This window comes from Aythya ferina, assembly GCF_964211825.1.
Source record: "Aythya ferina genome assembly, chromosome: 4".
Classification (NCBI taxonomy): Eukaryota; Metazoa; Chordata; class Aves; order Anseriformes; family Anatidae; genus Aythya; species Aythya ferina.
The window spans coordinates 13141270-13162674 of record NC_140300.1 but is presented as its reverse complement, the minus strand read 5'-3'; the positions used below and the strand labels follow the sequence as shown (position 1 = coordinate 13162674).

General features: G+C 35.5%; 1 protein-coding gene across 3 annotated transcripts in view; it reads left to right on the top strand.

Moving 5' to 3' along the window:
• The window catches only part of STK32B (serine/threonine kinase 32B), a 177736-nt gene that overhangs the window by 40243 nt on the left and 116088 nt on the right, over positions 1-21405 (top strand). For all 3 annotated transcript variants that reach the window (XM_084516687.1, XM_084516686.1, XM_084516685.1), the window contains exon 3: positions 2846-2997. In XM_084516687.1, coding sequence (XP_084372813.1) covers positions 2846-2997 — 152 coding nt within the window. The remainder of the gene's footprint in view (positions 1-2845; positions 2998-21405) is intronic.

The window sequence follows — 21405 nt, the reverse complement described above, 5'->3', positions numbered from 1 at the left end:
TTTGTCCCTATTTTAAATAACTCCTTTGAAAATAATTTTAACCATAAACAAATAAAACAACAACAAGAAAACAACATAAACATTCTCCATTAAGACTGCACATGTGAGGAGAGCTGGAGGGCTTTTTCTTTCTTTCCTGCGGCAGTGGTGTATTTTCAGCTCATTAACATCCTGCTCAGAAGAAGAGATGACAGCCAGCAGGTAAAATGTCAGGGAGGATCTTCACTACTATTCAACATTGACATAGCAATGTCAAACATTTTTCACAATAATATCAATGTGATTGTAGCTTGGATTTCCTTATTTCCAACAGAGCAAATTTATATATTAATGAAAATCCCATTGATTCTGAAAATCATAAAAGATCGGTATATATATACATTGCTAGAAAATGTTTGCTATGATTCTAGCAACAGAAAGCCTGCTTTTACCTTGAATGTTTTCAGCTGTGATGAATACACTTGTCTTTACTGGAAGGTGAGAGAAATGAATACATTCTTGAGTCACACAAGTGTTTTAAAACTGAATCTATTTACATTACCTATTTAGGTGCTGTATATGATTCTAGTTTAGCCCATTTGTGAAACTTGTCAATTCTCAGTTGACTAAAGCCCCATTCCTAGTCTTCAATTGTTTAATGGAAAGGCTTATCATGTAATGAAAGGAGAGACTTCCACAAACAGTTCAGTCTCAGCCAAGCTTCATATGAAAATCACACCATAAATTCATATAATTGAATGAAGTTCTAGACTTAGGTTCTGAGCCAAGATCTATAAACATAATATTTTATAATGTAGAAACATTATACTTTATAATGTGATTCACTAAATTGGAGTGTCCACATAATCTCAGACAGGATATCAGGAATTGCCACAATGAATTCTGCTTACACTTTTTAAGAACTTGTGGAAGCTCCAACTACTCCTTTCCATCCCTCCATTTCAGTTCAGACCCACATATTGTCTCTTCCATAAAAAGTCCAACATCACTTCCCAATAGTTCCACAGCTTGGCTTCTTTCTATATAATTTTTAACATTTACTTATCTTAAGCACATCACAAACATTCGGACATTCCATAATAGTCCCAGGGAAGAAAATGAAACAAAATTTTGGTATTTACCATTGTGCAACATTGATGGGCTCAAGACAAAACACTGACATCCATATTTTACTTAATTAGCAGAACACCTCCTGATCTAGGAGACATAGTTAGAAACTCCGCTTAAGCACATCTTATAATTATATGTTTAAACTACTCTATTAACTCCTATCTTTGGAGTAGATTTGAGCTCAAGAACACACTTCCTAGAAAAAGAGTTGCAGAGAAATAATTGTGGTTCAGTTTCACTGAGACAATTCCTCTTGAAGGCACTGGAAAAAGGTAGAGCAAGTAAAATATGATGATTGTACGTTCCTGGAACTTTCCCTCTAAGATTAAGATAGAAGTGACAATGGAGTACCTCTCTCTAGGCCCCTCATCCTTCTCCTGGTGGTTCATTACCAGGCATAGAATTCAGACGACATCTTTTAATGTCAGAGAGGAGGTTTCAGCTGTTGAAAATTGCCTCAGTTGTTCCAGATCATTTCTGAATTCTGAGTACCCCAAACCCTTTTTTTTTGTTTTGTTTGTTTTGTTTGTTGGCACAGTGTTGTAATTTGATCTCTGAGCATTAATTTTAGGTAGGTATATATATATTCATATATTATAGTATGTGCAAGTGTGTAGGTGTGTATGTACATATATAGTACATATATATATATAATAATAATAGTGTCCATACCAAATAAATTCTTCATACTCTTGAACTTAGGCACCACAGAGCTATGATACTGAAATCAGATGCTTTCAGTGCATATATATATATATACCCTGATGATGAAAAATTCTGATTAGAGCCTAGGCTCTATCAGCAATAGAAATGTTGCACCAAAATAAATGTTTCCGCTAATATTTTATTGGCTGTCAAGACACACTGGATCTGTCAGTTTAAAAAGCCCTGATCAATTAATGGGAAAGGTGTGTGCATGTAGGGCTTTTATGAAGAGAAGATTCACACCACCTTTGGGGATGAGATGTACATCTATAATATATTTCTGTGTTGAGAAATATCATATTTAAAATGATGGTTCTTAGATGTGGTGCAAGTTACAGTCTCCAGCTTTCTTCACAAGGAAAGCTACCACAATAACAAATGAAAATACATAAATAAAAATAAATAAAAATCCAGACATGTTACATGGGTGTTCTTAAGATTTTTGTGCTGCATTTACAAATTTTTTTGGCTTTTGTCAAAAAAGGTAAACCATGTTAAATCAAAGAAATTCACTGTCATTGCAATTTTGACTTCAAAAATAACATGATGAACTTCTGTATGAAAAAATTCATTTAAATAATAATGAGGGAGAATAATTTTGATACTAAGATTAAATATTGAGCCTTCTGAACATAGCAATAATCACAATGGGGGTATCAACCAGTAGGAATGAGGACAGTAATTGTGCGTTTTCCTAAGCAGGAGGCAATAATTTCTGTGACTAACAAAATAGACAGTGATTCAAGCAATTCAAGTGTATCACTCCTAGAATAAATTCTGGAAATTATTGTGCCACTTTTTTGGGTTTCTCATTCTGTAAGGACATCTGTTCTTTTGTTAATTCATTAATTGAAGTCTAATCCTGCTTAGCTATAACATGAACTTTCCAAAGTTTTTCTTTGGTTGTTGTATTCAGATCTCCTTAGAATCTTGAATAAAAATGTGAAAAAATATATATATTTTTCCAAAGTCACAACTGAATTTCCTTTTGTAGGTTTCAAACTTTGCCTTTTTCTTTGCTGTCAATTAGGTGTGCATTGTACAGAAAAGAGACACCAAGAAAATGTATGCCATGAAATACATGAATAAACAGAAATGTATTGAGAGAGATGAAGTTCGAAATGTTTTTCGGGAGCTACAGATAATGCAAGGCCTGGAGCATCCCTTCCTAGTCAATCTGTGGTAAGAAAATCTGAAATTCTTTCAAGGGTCTCTTGTTTGCTCCTTATTGCTGAATCATTTCAGGCTATGGAAGGTTGGAAAATGGAAAAGTATGAAAAAAAAATATTGGTGACCTCTTTTTTAAGGTATTTTGGTTTTTAAGAGCTTTTTATTTTTCATGAATACTTAAAAAGTGCCCTTTTACATCGGAATATTTAAACATCACATTCACCTTTGCATTTCTAGTGTGGTTTCTCTTCATGTTGTTACAGTAGCACATGGTGTACACTGTAGTTCTGTCCAGCTTCATCATTTCTTTTTGAAAATACCTGGATTAAACAACTGTTATAAGGTTGTGAAATATCAAAACCAACTATTCCATTAAAAATGTTTTGAGTCAATTCACAGAAAATTTGAAATTCAACTACTGTTTTAAAAATGGGTGACCTGGAACAACAGAAAAGCATCTTTTCAGTACCTGGAATTTTTCCTATCTTCCCTATAATAACCACTGAAAACCTCATTCACATATGAGTATGAGAAAATGTCGGTCAAGTAATGAGTAGTTTCAGCTACACCACCAACTTAAAATATTTGGTGTTTTTTATGTAGTGACAGTTATAATGGGATGCAGACTTTTCCTCTTATCTAAAAATGATCTATATAATTAAAAAAAAAAAAAGTATACATAGGATACATAAATCATGATGATATGATTTTTTCCAGTTTTTGAATAGCTTGATTGGCTGTAGATGGTCAGAGTGCATACGGTTTTGTGAGTTTTAGCTGTCATGCTGGAGGTCATTGTTTTTTGCTCTTACTTTACTTCACTGTACAGGTGAGCAATTTCTTGTAGACATCTTAGTGCTTTTCAAGAGCTAAGAGCCAAATGATTTTCTTACTTTGGGGAGCATAGTTTTAGTATAATTGCACCCACTTATACCAGCAGAGAATTTGATCCCAAAAGTCGTTTGAAAAGGACCTAATCATATACGTATGTCTCAAGTGCTCTACTCTTGACATGGATGATCATACTTGAGCTAACCTAATGTCTTGTTGGAAGGTTAAAGAAAAATTGCACACATTGTAAGTGTAATACAAAATTTTCCAAGGTTCCAGCAATATATACTCTAGGGATTTCATCACCAAAATAGTGGTATCTCTGATCTTAAGAGCCTGTGGAATTTTCTTTCATGTGTTTGTATAATGTCTTTTGAACCCATGAAAACTTCTATTCTTTAACGAGACAGGGCAAAGATTTCCACTGTTTACCTAAACACTGTGCAGAAACAGAAAAACATTGATGTGATTGACAAGATACTTCAGTAAGCATAATGATGCTGAAGAATTAAATATTGAATATTTATCGTGAAACAAAAAATATGCTAGATTACAATTACAGAATTAAAATCAGCTAACAAACTTTCATTCTTCCTATTTTCATGCCAAAAATTAAACATGGAATAGGCAATGGTTTAAAATGTGTTTGATGTAATGATGATTTTTGTTTCAAATAATTAATTTATTCTTCTCATGCTTCTGAGATATTGTCACAAGATCTCAAGACTCAAATGTTATACTAGAAAGATAACTCCAGAATTAACAAAAAATTTCAGGCAAAAAGGACACTATTCAAAATATACCAATGCATGAATAGTGTTCCACATTCAGTGTCTCTAGCAATGCTTATAGCTGACCAATCTGTCTGGGGTACTTATTTGGGAAAATTACAAGATTTTTCTTTGAAGAGAAGGCACAGAAGAATCCTGCCCACCCTGTCAGATCATGTAATAAGGGACAGGACACCTGCCACAGATAGGGCCTGTAATTCATCACCTGCATTAACTCTTGACACATTGCCAAGGTTATTTTTCAAGCTTATGATATGAGAGAAGATAATATGTAATAGCCTGAAGACTTACATCTAGATCTAAAAGCACTAGCCACATTCAATGGGTAGTCCTGTGAAGACATGCGATTGACTTGTACAATCATAAAGCCCTTGTTGCTGTAGCATATACAGTGCTTTGTAGCCTGAAATGTCCATGTAGACAGCCTTTGATTATCCTTATGGCTAAAACATGATCATGCAAGGTACTTCTAACCTAGTAGGGAAAACAGCATCTGGGAGCATTTCCAAGCACTGCCTGGTTCAGCTGGACCAACCCTCGGCATGCACATCTCCCATGTGAGCCAGCCATTTCCCAAAGAAGCTCTTGGGATAGTTCCAGAGTCACACCGTTCCAGTGATCACCCTGGTGTGGCTGGCACAGCAGTAGGGACTTCTTAGCAGAGGCAGAAGTTCTCTGCCATCTGGTCTGAAATGCTCCCCAGCATGTTTAGTCTACTACTATAACCAGAGCAGCTAAACTCTGGTTATATGTAATCTCTAGTTATATAATCTCTGGTTATATAATCTCTAGGATACCCTACCCTAGGGCTCTCTCTCCGTTCTTCCTACTGAAAGTGGACAACCGTGTGGTCAAACCCCAGATATGTGTGACATTGATGATTGAGGGATTTGGACATGCACAATTAGAGCTGTAGAAAATTAACCAGAAACAATATTATTGACAAATACATAATATTTTCAGCTGAAGTGTTCACCTTAAACACTAAACATTCAAATTTCCAGCAAATTTCCAAGCCTTGACTCCAGAGTGAGCTACCAAACCACTTGAGAGCCTATATTACACCAAAGGAAATGTTTGAAACCAAGCCTCCCCAGAATTAATCTTGTCTACCCCAAATAGCTTTTTCTTTTTACTAAGACCATAATATGATTCTATAATTAGCCTTGCACAATCATAAATGCATTTAAAATAGCTTCTGATATATTTCTGGAGTGTCTCCTCTTGCAGATGACAGTCACATAATCCCAACCTTCAAACGCTCTATCTCAACTTTTGCCTGAGTTTCAAGATATTCTACACCTTGTCTTCAAATAATGACTTTTGTTGTTGAACTACCAGGGCAAAACACAAAAATCACAACTGATCCATTAATACCAGTTACACTTGTTTTAACAGTTCAAAGCCATATGAAGCTATTAAATATATTAAACATGTTGCATTTATTTAATAATTGAAACTGTTTTGTATATTTACTAGAATGAAAATTGGAACACTGCAAGTACAAATGGAATATTCCTTAAATATACTTTATGTGTTCCCAGCAATAATCTCTTAAAATAATAGCATTTTCATTGATTGTGAATTAGCAGCCTGTTTAATGTATTTTCACTTGCAGTCTAGATACAATAATAATTTGCATCCAATCTGCTTACATTGTAGCTATAACGTATATTAGTGGTGCACAGCTTTTCAAAAATATTTAAATCATAGTGTATATGTTTTTTTGCATTAAACTTTCACCGGATAAAGACCAAAGGAACAGCCTTAGGAACTGTAGTAAAGTTTGTACAAAATACTTTGTGTGCTTATAGTTAAACAGTTTTGTAGTCTATGAAAAAAAAACAAAAAACAAAAAACAAACAAACAAGCAAACAAAAAACCACACACAACCAACCAAACAGGAATCTGGCTGCCCAGGCTGAGCAGAACCTACAGCCTGTGTCTCCTGCTTTCCAGGAGTTATGGTAGTGCAAACAGCATTTTTCTGATATAAATATATCTTATTTGCCCCCTTGCCATCTTTTATCTGGAAGGGATGATGAAGAAATAGGGAATTTATTATCAAAATACTTGCAATTTTTATAAAGTATCATTTTCTATAAGACTTCGGTATCATCAAGTTATTTTTTTTATGATTCCTATAAAAATTAAAAGAATAAAATATATAATACATAAGAAATTTTATATAATGTCAAATCTTCAAATTCATACTGAAAAACATAGTTGGAGAAAATTCCACTGTTGGTAGTTTTTCTTGAGTTTGTGGGACTCTTACCAGAACTGCTGATTTTCAAATGGTAATCATTCAACTTTTCAAGATATAGAATAAAATGAATATAGCATTAAATCTCAAAACAGTTCCTTGAACCAAAGGGAATACTAACTAATCACACTGATCTTTCTTTGAGGAATTGCATCATGGAAGAGAAAAGTTGGCAACTCAAGAAACAAACATGAAGACAAGAAACCCCTGTAGTTATACATTTATAACTGCACAAAGAGGTAATGAGACATAGTTAAATGTCAGTTAAATCCTTCTGTGAAGAAAGAGAAAAGGAAAGAATTTAAAACTTCTGTAGTGGGTAATCTGTTAATATCCATCTGTAACCCCAGTATATACCAGAATACAGAACAGCTAATATAAAACAAGGTTAGCATCTTGACTCCAAAAATTCTCTATTAAAAAGCTTTTTGAGGCTCATGCATCTTCTCTGAGCTTTATTAAATTTAACTTCACAGTCTGAACTTATAAATCATATTATTTGAAGTATGAACTGTCTTTTATAACATCTGACACAGAAAAGAATCATTCTTCTGTAAATGTCCATAATAGCTTGGAGGATAACTGTTTTTCAGGAAGGTCTTGGGATAGATTTATAACCTTCATTTTAGAAATGAAATTGAATAAATGCTTAAAGATATGTGAGCCTTGTACCCAGTTTTATCACTGTTAGAGGCATTTCTGGTAATAGAGATTTCTTCTTAAAATGAAAAGCAGTCCTGTTTTTTATCAGACCCTTTGTATGTTATGTGTATTTTGAGCATAGATGAATGAGCTGTAGAAATGTCAGCCCCTAACACAGTCCCATCTGGGACTACAACATGCTCCTCCAGGATCTAGCATTTTATACTGTATTTATCCTTCCCCAAATATCTGAACGTCCCTTGAGCAAGATAAGTAGCATTTCTGAAAGGATCCATATTTTAAATATCTTTCTCACACCATGCATTAGGACTGAGCCAAGATCCAAGTTACTCCTTATCTACCAATGTGGTTGTCACTTGGCACTATGTTCAAACATGAGTAGATACACTGGCTACTTTGCAAATAATACAGTCTGGCAAAAAAAAAAAAAAAAAAGAAAAAAAAAGTTTTTGACAACAACAACAATAAAAAGCTATCAAAATGCTTATTATTTTTTTTTCCTGATGATTTTGATCAGAAAAATATGTTTTGTGGACCATTATTCCTCAAAACTTCTGGAACATTAAAGTGATCTTATTTGTAGTTCTTTTTTTTTTTTTTTTTTTTTTTTTTTTTTTTTTTTGTTGTTGTTGTTGTTTTTTTTTTGTTAGCTTAAAGCTGTTATGTCCTTTTTTAAATTGTTAGAACATTTTCAAAGGCAGCAGAGGGAGACAAATGAGGATTTACTTTTGCTAGCTTGCAGGTCATTTCCTAGTATAGCCAGAACAATATACTTGATATATTTAACAACCCATAAAGAAGTGTTAACTGCATTCACAGAGTGGCTCTATATTTTGAAGTATTTTTCTTTCTACTCATCAGTTTCTGGAAAATGCATGTATTTGGTAAGATAGACCTATAAGAGTATATTACTCCTACCAGCTGCAATAAGACTAAGTTTTGAACACAGTGAAAAATGGAAGTAAAGAACATGTCATAGTAGAAAAGTTTATGGATATGTGAATTTACATATTACTCCAATCAATCTTCAAAATAAAATGAAAAAAAAAAAAAAGGTAAAAGAAGGAAGGAAAAAAGAGATGGAGAGAAGAAATTGTCTATTCAGTCTCAAGTGCTGGATGGATAATGTACAGACATGTACAAATATCACTTCCCTGAGAAAGTGCTGTCTCTAGATTAGACAGGAAGGAATAGCATCGTGGACTGCCCCATAACACAGCTTTTCTCCTCAGACTGGAATAAAAAATGTGTGTGAACCTACAAACACAGAGAAGCAAGCACACCTGGTCAAACGTCCTGCTGCTGGCTGGAGCTATAAAGAACTCATACAGGTGCACCAGTTACTTATCAGAGACCTGGAGCACCAACCGTAGGTGGTTCAGTTCAGTTCTAGGTGAGTTTCCTTAGTGGCTGCACTGTTGCGGCTGTGAGACTTGCCCTGATTTAGCAGATCTAATCTAAAGAGAAAATGTTTTATAAGACATGGAAAAATTATTTTCTGAGATCTAATATGGCCAGCTTTCTGAGCTTCATGAGTCTCCAATCCAAAGGCTATGAGTAAAAGCCATGATCTAACATAAAAATGATTTAATATTTTTGGAAGGGAGTGAGGGCTTGTGGTGTTTCCTGTTAGGGCTCTATGCTGGGTTTGCAACTAGCCTGACGGCCTCTGCAAGGTATAGCTTGCTGCTGAAAATGAAAGTCAGTCCATAATGATGTCTGTCTTTCTAAAGTATATGGTGGATCCCCAAAAGGTCATGAAACAGCAGATCCTGACAAACAATCAGTCTTTCTGGAGAGTAATGAGGGTGTCTAATGCGTTTAGCTTTCTTTTGGTTATGCTCAGCTCCTCTGAGCTTATTCCATGTTGCTAATTTTTTTGAACGTACTCCTGCAGATGAGAGCTGGGGCATGAGCATTCCCAGGAAAACCCCAGATGCAGCCATAGACTGCTCCCAGTAGGCAGCTTGCATGCCATCAGCCTGTATTGGAAGCTGACTGTTCAACACAGGCACAAGCTTTTTTGTGCCATTTGGTCACAGTTCTGGAGAACAGTCACAGACATCTTATACAACATGTGTTTCTTACTTCTTTTGTGAATTTAGCAGAGGTCATGAACCCCAGGTCACATAATTCTAGGTCATTCTAGATATCTGATGGGCTCCAAGATTCCATTCTAGGCAAGAAAATCCTAAAAATCAATGGAGAAAGGTATATTTAGAATATGTCTTGCACAGACATTAGATGTGCGAAATCCTTTCACTGTAGAGGTGAGTACTTTCCTCAAAAAACTAGATCAATTCACCAGTGAATAAATATAAATCTGGAATAGGTAAAGATATAGAAATCTTAGATATAACACTGAAAAAAAAAATAATCTGTTCTACAGAGCCTGGTAAAAGATAACAATGGAGGAAAAAGGGCTGTGAAAGGTGACAAGGCAGCAGGAAGGGTAGGCTAATTGGAAGAAGAGAATACAGGAAAGATTTGTCTTCAGTCTTCTAAATATTCAGGATATTATTTCTGGCTGTGAAAAGTATATTGGACTCAGCACTGCCAATTGGTAACCTTTGAATTCTTGTGCTAAATGACAGCATTAGCTGCATGACCCAACAATTCTTTATTTTGTGCTGATTTTAGCACCCTAAGATACTAACTGCCAGTATTGGAATACTGTCTTGAGTCTACCTATATTGAATTTTGTTCTACTGACTAATTGTTTCCTGTGAGAAATTACTGCCACCTTGAAATATATATCTTTGGAATTATTTTAATTCTTTCCTACTAAAAGCATGTTGGAATTGGCCTTTGTCATGGTTTAAGTTTTGATCTTTTTTTTGCATTAAAAAGTACTGCAACAGGTATTTCACATCATTTATGTCTTGTTGCATTCTGGGACTATTCTTAAGAGCATGTTTTCTGCATCAATCTTACTGAGACAAAGACTTTATTTACTGACCCATAATAAACTTTTCTCATGCAAAACTTTCACTGCAAGAGGAATTTTATTATAAACACTGGTAAATTTCAAGCTGCTGAGATAAATAATCCCTTTAAGAGTGTTCAGTTTTAGTCAAGTTCCTCTTATGAATTCAGAATTATTGCCTCAATCTGACTTCACGACGAAAGTTATTCCATATCCATATGCAGAACCTCATGAATATGGGGTTAGCCTGGTCTCTGTGCTGGGTCTGTGGTACACACAGTCACAGTAATCATTCTCTTGATTCTGAAGCAGAGCTCCAGTGCTGGGGAGTGGGTATTCTCAGGAGACCTTGCTGGAGAGCAGGATTGCAGCACTCTCAGCCTAATGAGGTGGGAAAGACAGCCCTGAAGACATCATTGCTTCAGACTCCTCAATTGCCAATTTAGGAAAGCAGTGTTTTTTTTTTTTTTTTAATTTTTCTTTTTTTTTTCTTTTTCTTTTTCTTATCTCTCTTTGTTTTAAAGGTTACGAATGCTAAACATGATATCTAGAGTGTGTAATTAAACTGATAACCAAGGTCCTATAGGTAAAACAGTTCTTGTAATCAGTGCCAGAGTAATGAGTTCATCATGCACAACTACTATTTTCAGGCAGGCACAAGTGATTCTTACCTGTGCTATGGAAACAAGGACCACAATTAGCCTGTAGTAAAAGCTCTGCCAGAGGAAGACTATACAAGATGCAGCTCAGCACTGTGTTAACAAAGCCTTGCAATTGTGGAATAGTTGTCAGATTGCAATACTGTCTTGCATGTATTTGTAAAATTGTTCATAAATAGACATCCAGAGAGTGAATGCAAAGTAGGTGATCATTAGAGAATGAAAATAAGTGCCTAATAGTTGCACTGCAAAATACTGATACTGAACAGATCCTACAGATCTACACATAATCTCCAAGAATAATTTTATCATTTTTGGACTATAAGTGGTGTAATATGGCTTTGAAATTATTCCTAGTAATTTATCCTAAAATATATTTTAGGCTTTAGATTTATATAATTTATATATTTATAACTTTTAGTTCAAAGCAGAGATAAAACACATAGCTAAGTTCCTCTTTATATATAACAGGTTCATAAGTCAGAGCATTGATATTATAAATAAACAAACAAACAGCAACCTCATGGAACTAGCAAGCAATATCAAAACAGTGATAATTTCAGTAATAGTATAGTAATTATAGGTCCTATGAGGAGCAGCTGAGGGAACTGGAGTTGTCTAGTCTGGAGAAGAGGAGGCTCAGGGGAGACCTTATTGGTCTCTACAGCTACCTAAAAGGAAGGTGTGGGGAGCTGTGGGTCAGCCTCTTCTCACAGGTAAACTAGTGATAGGACTAGAGGGAATGGCCTCAAGTTGCAATAGGAGAGATTCAGGCTGGAAATTAGGAGACATTTCTTCTCAGAAGCAGCAGTCAGGCATTGGAACAGGTTACCCAGGTAGGTGGTAGAGTCACTGTTACTGGGGGTGTTCAAGGAAAGGTTGGATGTGGTGCTTAGGTAAATGGTTTAGTGGGTGACATTGGTTGTACCAGATGATTGGTTGGACCAGATGATCTTGAAGGTCTCTTCCAACCTTTTCTATGATTCTATAATTATGTTTTTTTTTGTGTCATAAGTTAGGTCTCTGAGTCATATCTTTTCTTTTTATATCTGCTAGAATGCCAAATCTATTTTCTTGTATTACCAAATATTACAGTTGAGAACATTTTTGAACATATTTGCAAAAGGACAGAACAGAAGCTGTAAGTCTATCTGTATACATATGAGGTACTTAATAAATAAATAAATAAGTCATGAGTGCAAGACAATTTACACATTGCATTAAAAAAAAAAAGTATCAGAGTAGTTTTAAAATAGAAGAATTGAAGTTTTAAAATAGAAGAATTGAAGTGAAAAGGAAAGTTCTAGATGCATTGTTGTTTTAATATTTCCTGCTTAAGAGATTCTTTGCCTTAGTTCATTAAAATTTATCAAAGCTTATTTTAAGATCAGACTCCAGACTTTTACAACGTAAGAATGTATTTAATTCAATTTTATTGAACTATAATGGTATTTATTGTACTTGCAGAGTGCAGAGAGGAATTCATACTAAGACTTCAGAAAAATGATTAATGGTATCCTGTTTCTAAATTAATGACAGTTTTGCAGCGTAACATTCTCATTAGAGAGACTAACTCTCATGTTTCATCAGTATATGCCACATAAAGGAGGATTTAGGGTTCCTTTTTTCTTGATGTTGACTTTTTACAGACTGTGTCCTGACCATGGAAATGTCATGGACTCTGAAGAAGATGAATGTTTAAATTCCTCTGTGACACAGTTGCGGACATGATGAACATGACTTCTGCCTATGACATTCTCTCTAACTATCTATGCTAGAATTTATTCAGGACATAGGGAATAATCTCTTTCTTGCCAAAAACCAGGGTGCTAGGATTGAGTCTTGATGCCCAACTGATAAGCAAAACAGAACTAATAGAAATAACTCTTATTCTATACCATAACTTTCATTGCCTAATGATGGCCTGGTAGAAGGTTGAAAGAAGACAAGAAAGCAAACAGAAGTGATAATGAGGCTGGGGAGGGATGTAAACTGTGGCATGAAAGGAGAAGGCATTTTTCCCCTTCAGTCTGCACAAAAAAGGAAGCCTAATCACAAAATGTAGCCAATAAGGGTGTAAAAATCAGATATTTCAATATCTGAGCTTGAAGACCAATATTTACTTTAAAACATTTGAAAATAAATTAATAAATAAATCTTGTAAATTTTTGGTGGCAAATAATTTTAATGAGATTTAAATTAATGTCACTGAATAAACTATCTGAAAACACTTGGTGTCTGAAAATAATCCATTGGACATGAAATTCAGTAGTTTTCATAACTTAGTCATCAAAATCTCATAAAGGATTTGTCAGACTGAACGCTACTCAGCTACTTCGGTCTTTTCTAGCTTTTTTTTTTTTTTTTTTTTAAATTCACTGCTCTCTTTTTTGATAAGATCAAATTCTCCAATATATGTAGATACTATTAGGAGCTTCTTCTGAGTATATGAAGAATACCATCTAACTGTATTTAATAACCCAATTAGTAGTTTTTAAACAAGATGAGTATCTGCTACTTTATGCTGGAAAACCTCTCAGATTCTGAGTGGGTGTGCCCATGTTTTTAAACATTCCTTTATTCTTAAAAGTATAATAGCATCCAGATCAATTTTAAAGAGAAAATAAACAAAATCTTGTGTCAAGAAATAAATTTGCTATTACTGAATTTAAATTGGAGAATATGCATTTTCCATCATCCTAGAAAGCAGCAGAATAGGTTAAGTTTTGTATTTCAGATCTCTCAAAAGAGGAAGAGAGAACAGTTACAGACCTCTGGACATACTGTTTTTCCTGTGAGAGTTGAAAGCTCTAAAATCATTTTTAAAAAATGACCAAAATACTTTTGCATACCTTGAGCCAGAACTCTTAAAATGCTCCCTTGAGAGAAATCTCTATTTGCAGACAATACTCAAAACCAAAATGTTCTGTCATATAGAAAATAATTTGAAAATTATAAAAAAATTGAAGAGCATATTCTAAGATATATGCATTTAAAAGGAATTTTAGGAATTAAGATTCATAGGACACTAGAAAAATATAGAATTGTCACTTAAGATATTAACATCTAAGAAGGACAAAATATGTTATGTTGGTCTCAACTATTGTTATTTTGATCACGTAACAAATAGTCTCACCTGTAGTTTTGTTGGTGCAATACTTAGAGAAATGTAAGCATTGCTTCTTTATAGTCAATACAACTAATTCTATATGAATGATGAGTAATACAGTTTCCACCTCTTGAAACAGCTTTATTGGATAATCTGGGTTTGTCTGTGAACACCTGCATATTTTTACTAGATCTGGGAAGCAATATCAACATCATCTTCTTCCCTTTGTGTTCAGTATGGTTTAGTTGCCTACATTTAAGCCTGTCATTAGTGATTCTGATCAATATTTGGAACCACAAAATTATGGGGCAATACGAATGACCCATGGTGTTGTTTGTGAACATTTTTTAACAGGAAAGAAGACTTTTTGCTTTACTGAAAAAGCGGGTTAAGCTGTGAGGATATAAAAATGTAGAAAGATAAATTGTTTGTTTTGTTTTGTTTGTTTTAAGAAAGTGAGACATTGAAAATGATATTGCGAGCATCTAGAACCACAGAAAGGAGTGTTTGGTAGTAGCTCTGATGTGGTGTCCTCATGCACATGTGTTATTGAGAAATGAACAGCTTTTCCTCCATATCCCAAATAGAAGTCTCTAACATACTGCATATCAGCTGAGCTGCCTCAGACAGCTGAACAGCACAACATGATTCACTCAGGAAGAGGGGGGAAATACTACATTTATGACTCTTTGACCCAGTTCAATGCTGAGAAAGAAATAAAACTTTTCTGTCAGCACTGCTCTGTCATCTGTTTAAGTGAGCTTGTATTTCATTTTCATCTGAGCACCTAAACAATTCCAAACTGCATCTCTGTTCCTGATCAATCAAGTCAGGCCTTATCTTGCTCAGCTAGGTATAGTAATTGCTTGTGATGTACAGATAAATGTTTGCTTGGCTGTAGTCTTCCGGATTTCCTCTCTTGTTCCTCAGTCCCGTGTTTCCCTGGAGCTGTCTGGCTGGGAGCTCTTTCATATTATGAACATTGGCAATGTCTGGTAAACTCTTTAAACTTTACTTTATTTCCTGAAATTCAACTGCATAACCTGAGTATTTATTATTATTATTATTACGACTACTACTATTTATTCATTTTATTTCTATTTTTATATAAATAATTCAAAAGTATCTTAAGATATTTTAAATACTGTTCTGACATACCAAGTTTGGGATGCCCCATCAACAAATACCAAGTTGCCTGTGGTTCCATCTTTTGCTGTTTGGTATACCTAATGCCCAATATACATTAACTGTATAACTAGTAGCAATGGCTAATATATTTAGATGAAATAACATCTTTAATTAGTGCTATCACAATCTTTGACAAGTATAGCCTGCTTGAATGACATCCTACATTCATTATGCTGTAACCATTCATTAGAACAGTTTCATTTCACACTCTAGAAAGTCATTTTTTTTGCTTTTATCTCACTTACTCAGGAGAAGACTGCAGGCTTAGCACGTTGCCAAGGCTCTTTTGCTCTCCTGAGGTGTCTGTACTCTTTTCCAGTGACAAGAGACAACTGAGGCCTTTCAGATCAGTCTCTGCTCAAGCAGGGAATCCTGTCTGTATAATACCTTCTGCGTATTGGCAGGCACGACCTGTTTTTATCTATGAGGCACAAGCAAGTAAGGGCACTGTCAGTGACTTCAGAATAATGAAGTTGTCAAATCATACTGGAAGAAGCAGCACTGTGCACAGAAAAGGACAGGAGTCATGGCCAAGACTTCCCAGCCAGGCTGATGATCCAGGGCAGTGGGGTCTGGTTACTGCCACTGTCAGCCTCTCTAGTGATGTGTTAGCAGAAACAGGTCCGCTCTCTGCTCAAACACTTTTTTTCCTGCTCCCTACCTGTCTCCCCTCCATTTCATCATTGTGTGTAAATTGAATCAGGTGCTTTGTTTTGGTTTATTCATTCATACTCCAAAAGTGGAGAATGCATAGTTATAGTGAAATTAAATGACAGTGTCTCTTTCACTGAGACGTGGTGTTTTTTGTCACAATGATCAGTGGTAAAGACAAAATCTTATAACCACCTAATAAGTAATTTTGGGAAAACAAACAAACAACCACCACCACCAACAACAACAAAACATGCCACATTTCTTTTAATCTCCCGTCTTCCTTACTTGGAGAACTTGAACAAATAAAAACAAAAACAAACAAGCAAAAAAAAAAGTTGTGCTATCCTCTACCCTCTTCTGTATTCTCAACGAATAATGAATTTTCACCTGAAGCTGATCCAGGAATATAAAAGCATCACCTGTCTTTGTCACACCTGCAGAACCTTCTTCTAAGGACCAGTCTAGAAAAGTAAGATGTGATGGTTCCTACATTTTCAAACATCAAACACTTAGAGAAAAATCATGTCTGTAAATAACATATATAGATATCATTGGAGATGAATGAGAGAAGGTGGATGACAAAATGTTTAACAAGGAGAGATCTTTCTTTTTCAACTGTTTCTTTAACATCCTCTTGTTACCACCTTGATGCTTTCTCCCTCTACCAGTGTCAATACCCTCCTCACAAGTTCTCCTCACAAGGCAACTTTACAGGCTGTTGTTTCTAACCAGGTTGGTTTTTGCTCTTATGGAGCAACTGCCAGGCTTCAGAAAGTAAATGAAATGTCAGCTCAAACTGACCTTTTGTCCTATAATTCTACACACTATTCTACCTCACAAAATACGTGAGGTAGAGAGATAGATGGAGTCTCTTCCATCCATCCTGTACTTGTGCCATTTCATTTCTCTTTATATATTTTTATACTTTATACACATACCTTTGTTTATTTCTTTATTTATTGGAGAAGCAATGCTTGGACTATGCATTTGGAAAGCATGTCATGGGTGCTGCCATAATGTTCCGAATAACTGCACAGTACTTCCGGTGTACAGAAGATGCAATTAATTAACCTAATTAATTAGGTTCTATTGTTTCTTTGTCTTTAATTTTATGTGGGTTTCCATGACAGCAAAGAGAGACAAATCAATCAAAGCCAGTCATTAAAACTGACAATTCACATTCTCTTCACTAGCCTTAAAAACGTGGTGTACATTTAAATAATTAGATTGTCTGAGTGTTTGGTCACATGTTATACTGCTGATCGTCTGAGTGTTTGGTCATATGTTATACTGCTGTCTCTTCATTTACAGCAGCCTTCTATAAAAGTATAAACTATTATGGGCTGTTGATCTGCAGCTCCAGTTCTTTGCTCTTTACAGAGTAGTATGCTTAAATCTAAGAAGGATTTTTATCCTAACTGATGCAGTAATAGCAGTGAAACAGTGTGGCTGTCACGCTGTATCTCAACTACATGTTTATAAGAAAGTTGTATATAAGAGGTGTTTGAAAGTTGTTTTAACAATACATTTAATGGAAAATAGCTTGTTGATTAAAATATATTTATTTTTTGAAATATATTTCTTCTGCTGGAAAACTCAGAATATTTGGAAACATTTTGACTCTCTAATGCTGACCCCAGTTCTGCTGCAAATTGCAGTCATACATTTGCTCACTGGAGGCAGGAGACAAAAACAAGTAGAGCTCAGGTACATGCGACAGTCTCATTTGCATACATATTTTAGAGAAAACTTGTTTCTTACCATTAGAAGTGTTTAGAGAAACACCTCTTTAAACATGAGTCATATGACTCCTCTTAATCATGAGTGTTACCCTGTAGCATTTAAGATAGCTGAAGGCTTCCCCCATGGGGAAGCCAATGAAGTCAATGTACATTTTCACAAATGCCAGCAGAGAAGAAATTTGGGGCAAGTAGAGGTCTGAATACTGTCTGCATACTTACTGTCAAATTGATCTGATTAAGGTCTTCAAAATATGGCAGCCTTATCCAGAATGGTCAGGTGACTATGTATGAACAGTGTCTTCCATTTTAAAATGCTATTTCTGTTTTGTGAGATGGAGAGCACTGACATATTCTATCGAAACATACACATGCAGAATATCTCTTCCTATTTTCAGCTGCCTTTCTAGAGCATCAGTGTCTGTGAATACTTCTCCTAAAATAGTTCCAAAAATAATTAAACATGAGGTGTTGCATCTGTGTCTCTGGCACAAGCCAGAGAAGTTGTTGTGCTTGTGGTTCCCCCTCCCCACAAGAAAAATTCAAAGCAGAAGAAGCTTCAAAGTATGATGAAACTCAGGCTCAGACACCTGTGGGACAGTTGCCATATTTTATGACAAAACAAATAAAAGTGCCTAATTCAACTATCGAGCATATTCAGTTGAAAAATACATAGCAGCATTTGGAGAGGATGATCTGAAGTCTCTGCCTCGATAAGCCCCCATTCTTGGTGGTAGGCAAATGTTGGTCAGCTACAAAAACTATGTGTGTGTGTCCCCTGCTCCACACACACACCATCACTCTGAGCCCTTCTAGACTTCTTATGGAAGTCTAAGAATGCTCAAACAAGTGACTGCAGGATATTTGGTTACAAGCAAGCCCTGATATGTACCCACCCTGCTCCACCTAACTAGTAATGTGCTATCCGTAAGAAATGATATTTCATACCTTATACCTCTTACCACAAACAGGGGAGACCATATGACAAATGGTAGAAAACTTTGCAGGACTTAAATACCAAAACCACTAAGCAGCACAAAGATGTATACTCTGAAGGCGGCTAGACTGCTGGGAAAAGGACTGGCTTGTTTTGTTTGGGGTTTTTAAGGAAAACAAACACTGAAAACAACTGCAGTGAGAAAGAAGACAAGGTCACATCTAGATTTTTGAGAAAAACAGTCTCACATTAAGGTTTAATCAAGTATTGGGATGCAACTTATAGGCTTCTATTGAGTAGGTAACATGGGACTTCAGTAAGTGCTTGCTGTTACTACTTGCCTCTAAGGAGAAATACCAGGCAAAAATTGATTTTTTTTTTGTTTTAATTCTCCCTTTGACAATTAAAAGGTCCACTTTGTACAATGAGTTTGCCAAATTATACCTGTTGATTCTGTTAACATTTTAGGAAAGCAAAGCATTGCCTACTGAGGAAAATAAGTCCCTTGCAAAGCCTGAGGATGGAAGGATGAGGTAACTATGTGAAAAAGAAACCTCTGAAAGTGGACTTGATGTGTAAAGATGTGATGGGGAGTGAAAAGAATTACAAATGAAAGCCCAAACTGAAGCTCCTAATACAGGATGCATTGGAGAATTAGGTCATTACAAAAATGGATGGGTTGAATAGGAGTCTGATTACAGTGGTGACAGCCTGCATTCAAAGAGAAGGAATTACAGGAGAGTGTTAGAGACTGGTTCATTATTTGTGGGGATACTCAAAACCCTCCCCTTTGGCTCAGTTTATCTTAGAGTAATTCTGCCTTCCCCTCTATGTACTGCTGACATAATCTGAGTATAAGACAAAGTTGAAAGCATCTGAAGAAGCAGAAATAATGACAGTGACAATAGTAATGGGGCTTTTGGAAATGAATAAGTCTCGGAGATGAAGGATGGATTAACTTTTTGTCTGTAAAGAGTTATTGAAAGAGTATGTGCAATCCTCTCCTACTGATCCAGGAGACTGATCTGACAGGAAATATGCATAAAAGTTCTAAGGGATGTGGTATTGCGGTGTATCTATTAAACTACCACAGAAAACACAAGCCTGTTTAGTCCAATCACTAACCTTCCACCTCTGCCACCACCCCTGCCCCAGTCCCCACCTCCCTCACCCAAAAAAAAAGTTAAAAAAGAAAGAAAAGAAAGCATGAAGTGGGCCACAAGAGAAGTAAATACAGTTCTAGTGATTTTCAAGTCAGACACAGGACAGTAGAGAGGTGCAGGGGCCAGGGAAATGGGGGTGTCTTGCATTTAAAAGAGTAGATATTCTTTAGCGCTGGGAGGCTTATTCAAGATAAGTTTTCAGTATTTTGGGGTCTGTTTTTTGGCTGAATTTAGTCAAGATTGACATTTATGTAAATTAATACAGGAGCAGTTTGCTGCAAACTGTTGTGACACACAGGCATATGTAAGCTGTAACTGGTTCTATGAATAGTAACTATGCTACACAAGGAAAGAAGTATGTCCAAAAAGCTGGGAAGCAGGAGGTCTTAAGTACTTGGCAGAAGAACTCTTTGACTCTGAAATTGCCAAAGGAATTTTTTTTTAAATTCTTTTTTATTAATTTAAAAATAGAAACAATCAAAATTCTTGTAAATGGTAACTTCCCCTGCAATAACACTCTTCTGGCATGTGACATAAAGCAATATAAAGATATCTTAAAGAAAAAAAAAAAGAAAAAAGTCTCAATTCCCTTCTTTGCCAAAAAGAAAGGGAAAAACTCAACAGTGCAAAATACCAATGCCTGTAACTTCAATAGCTCCTAACCCTCACAAAGGCTTCTATAATCCTCCCAGCCCCCTCAGGCACAAGAGAGCTAGAAGAGCTCTTCTGGAGAGAGGAAGATGCTTCTTGATATTGGTGGGGGAGAAAAAGCAGCATGATGGGGTAAATAGGGTATAGCTGAAGTCTAACTGGTGCAGAAGGAAAGGGGATTCTGTGCCAAAAAAAAAAAATAAAAAAAATAAAAAAATGGGTACAGTCTGAAACAGTCTTTTATTTTTAAGAGTTTGTTGTGCACATTTTGCCTTTGTTTTTCATGATATCCTGACCCTTATTTCCCACATGAGACCTACCTATCAAAGCACCTCACTAACTCACAGGAAAAAAACACATTAGACAACTAAACTTAGGCCTATGGTTCATCTGGGGTCCAATAAAGGAAGGATACCTTCTTTAGACATGTTTGTTTGTGTTTTAAGATATTGTTGCAAATGATATATTAAAGTTGCCTTCTACTCTTCTTAATTTTTAGGCTAATAAATGCATTACCTTCTCTACTGAAAAGCAAAGTTTTCTATCTTGACTGGCAATGTAAATATCCTTTCCTACTTATGCAATCATAAATTTTCCTTCATGACCTAGAGAAAACTTAGCTAGGTAGAGTTATTTCCTATGATTTGAGTTTGAAGCTGTCCTCTCATTTAAGTAGATTGTTTTGCATGATGAACTGTTTTTTTGAACTGAGAATTCAGATGAAACTAACATCTCTTCTGTAGGAGACTGTGAAGGAGACCAAAGATTCAAGGCTTTTTTTTTTTTTTTTTTTTTTTTTTTCCTCTTTAATTAGTTTTCCAAAACCTACAGGCTTATTAGTCC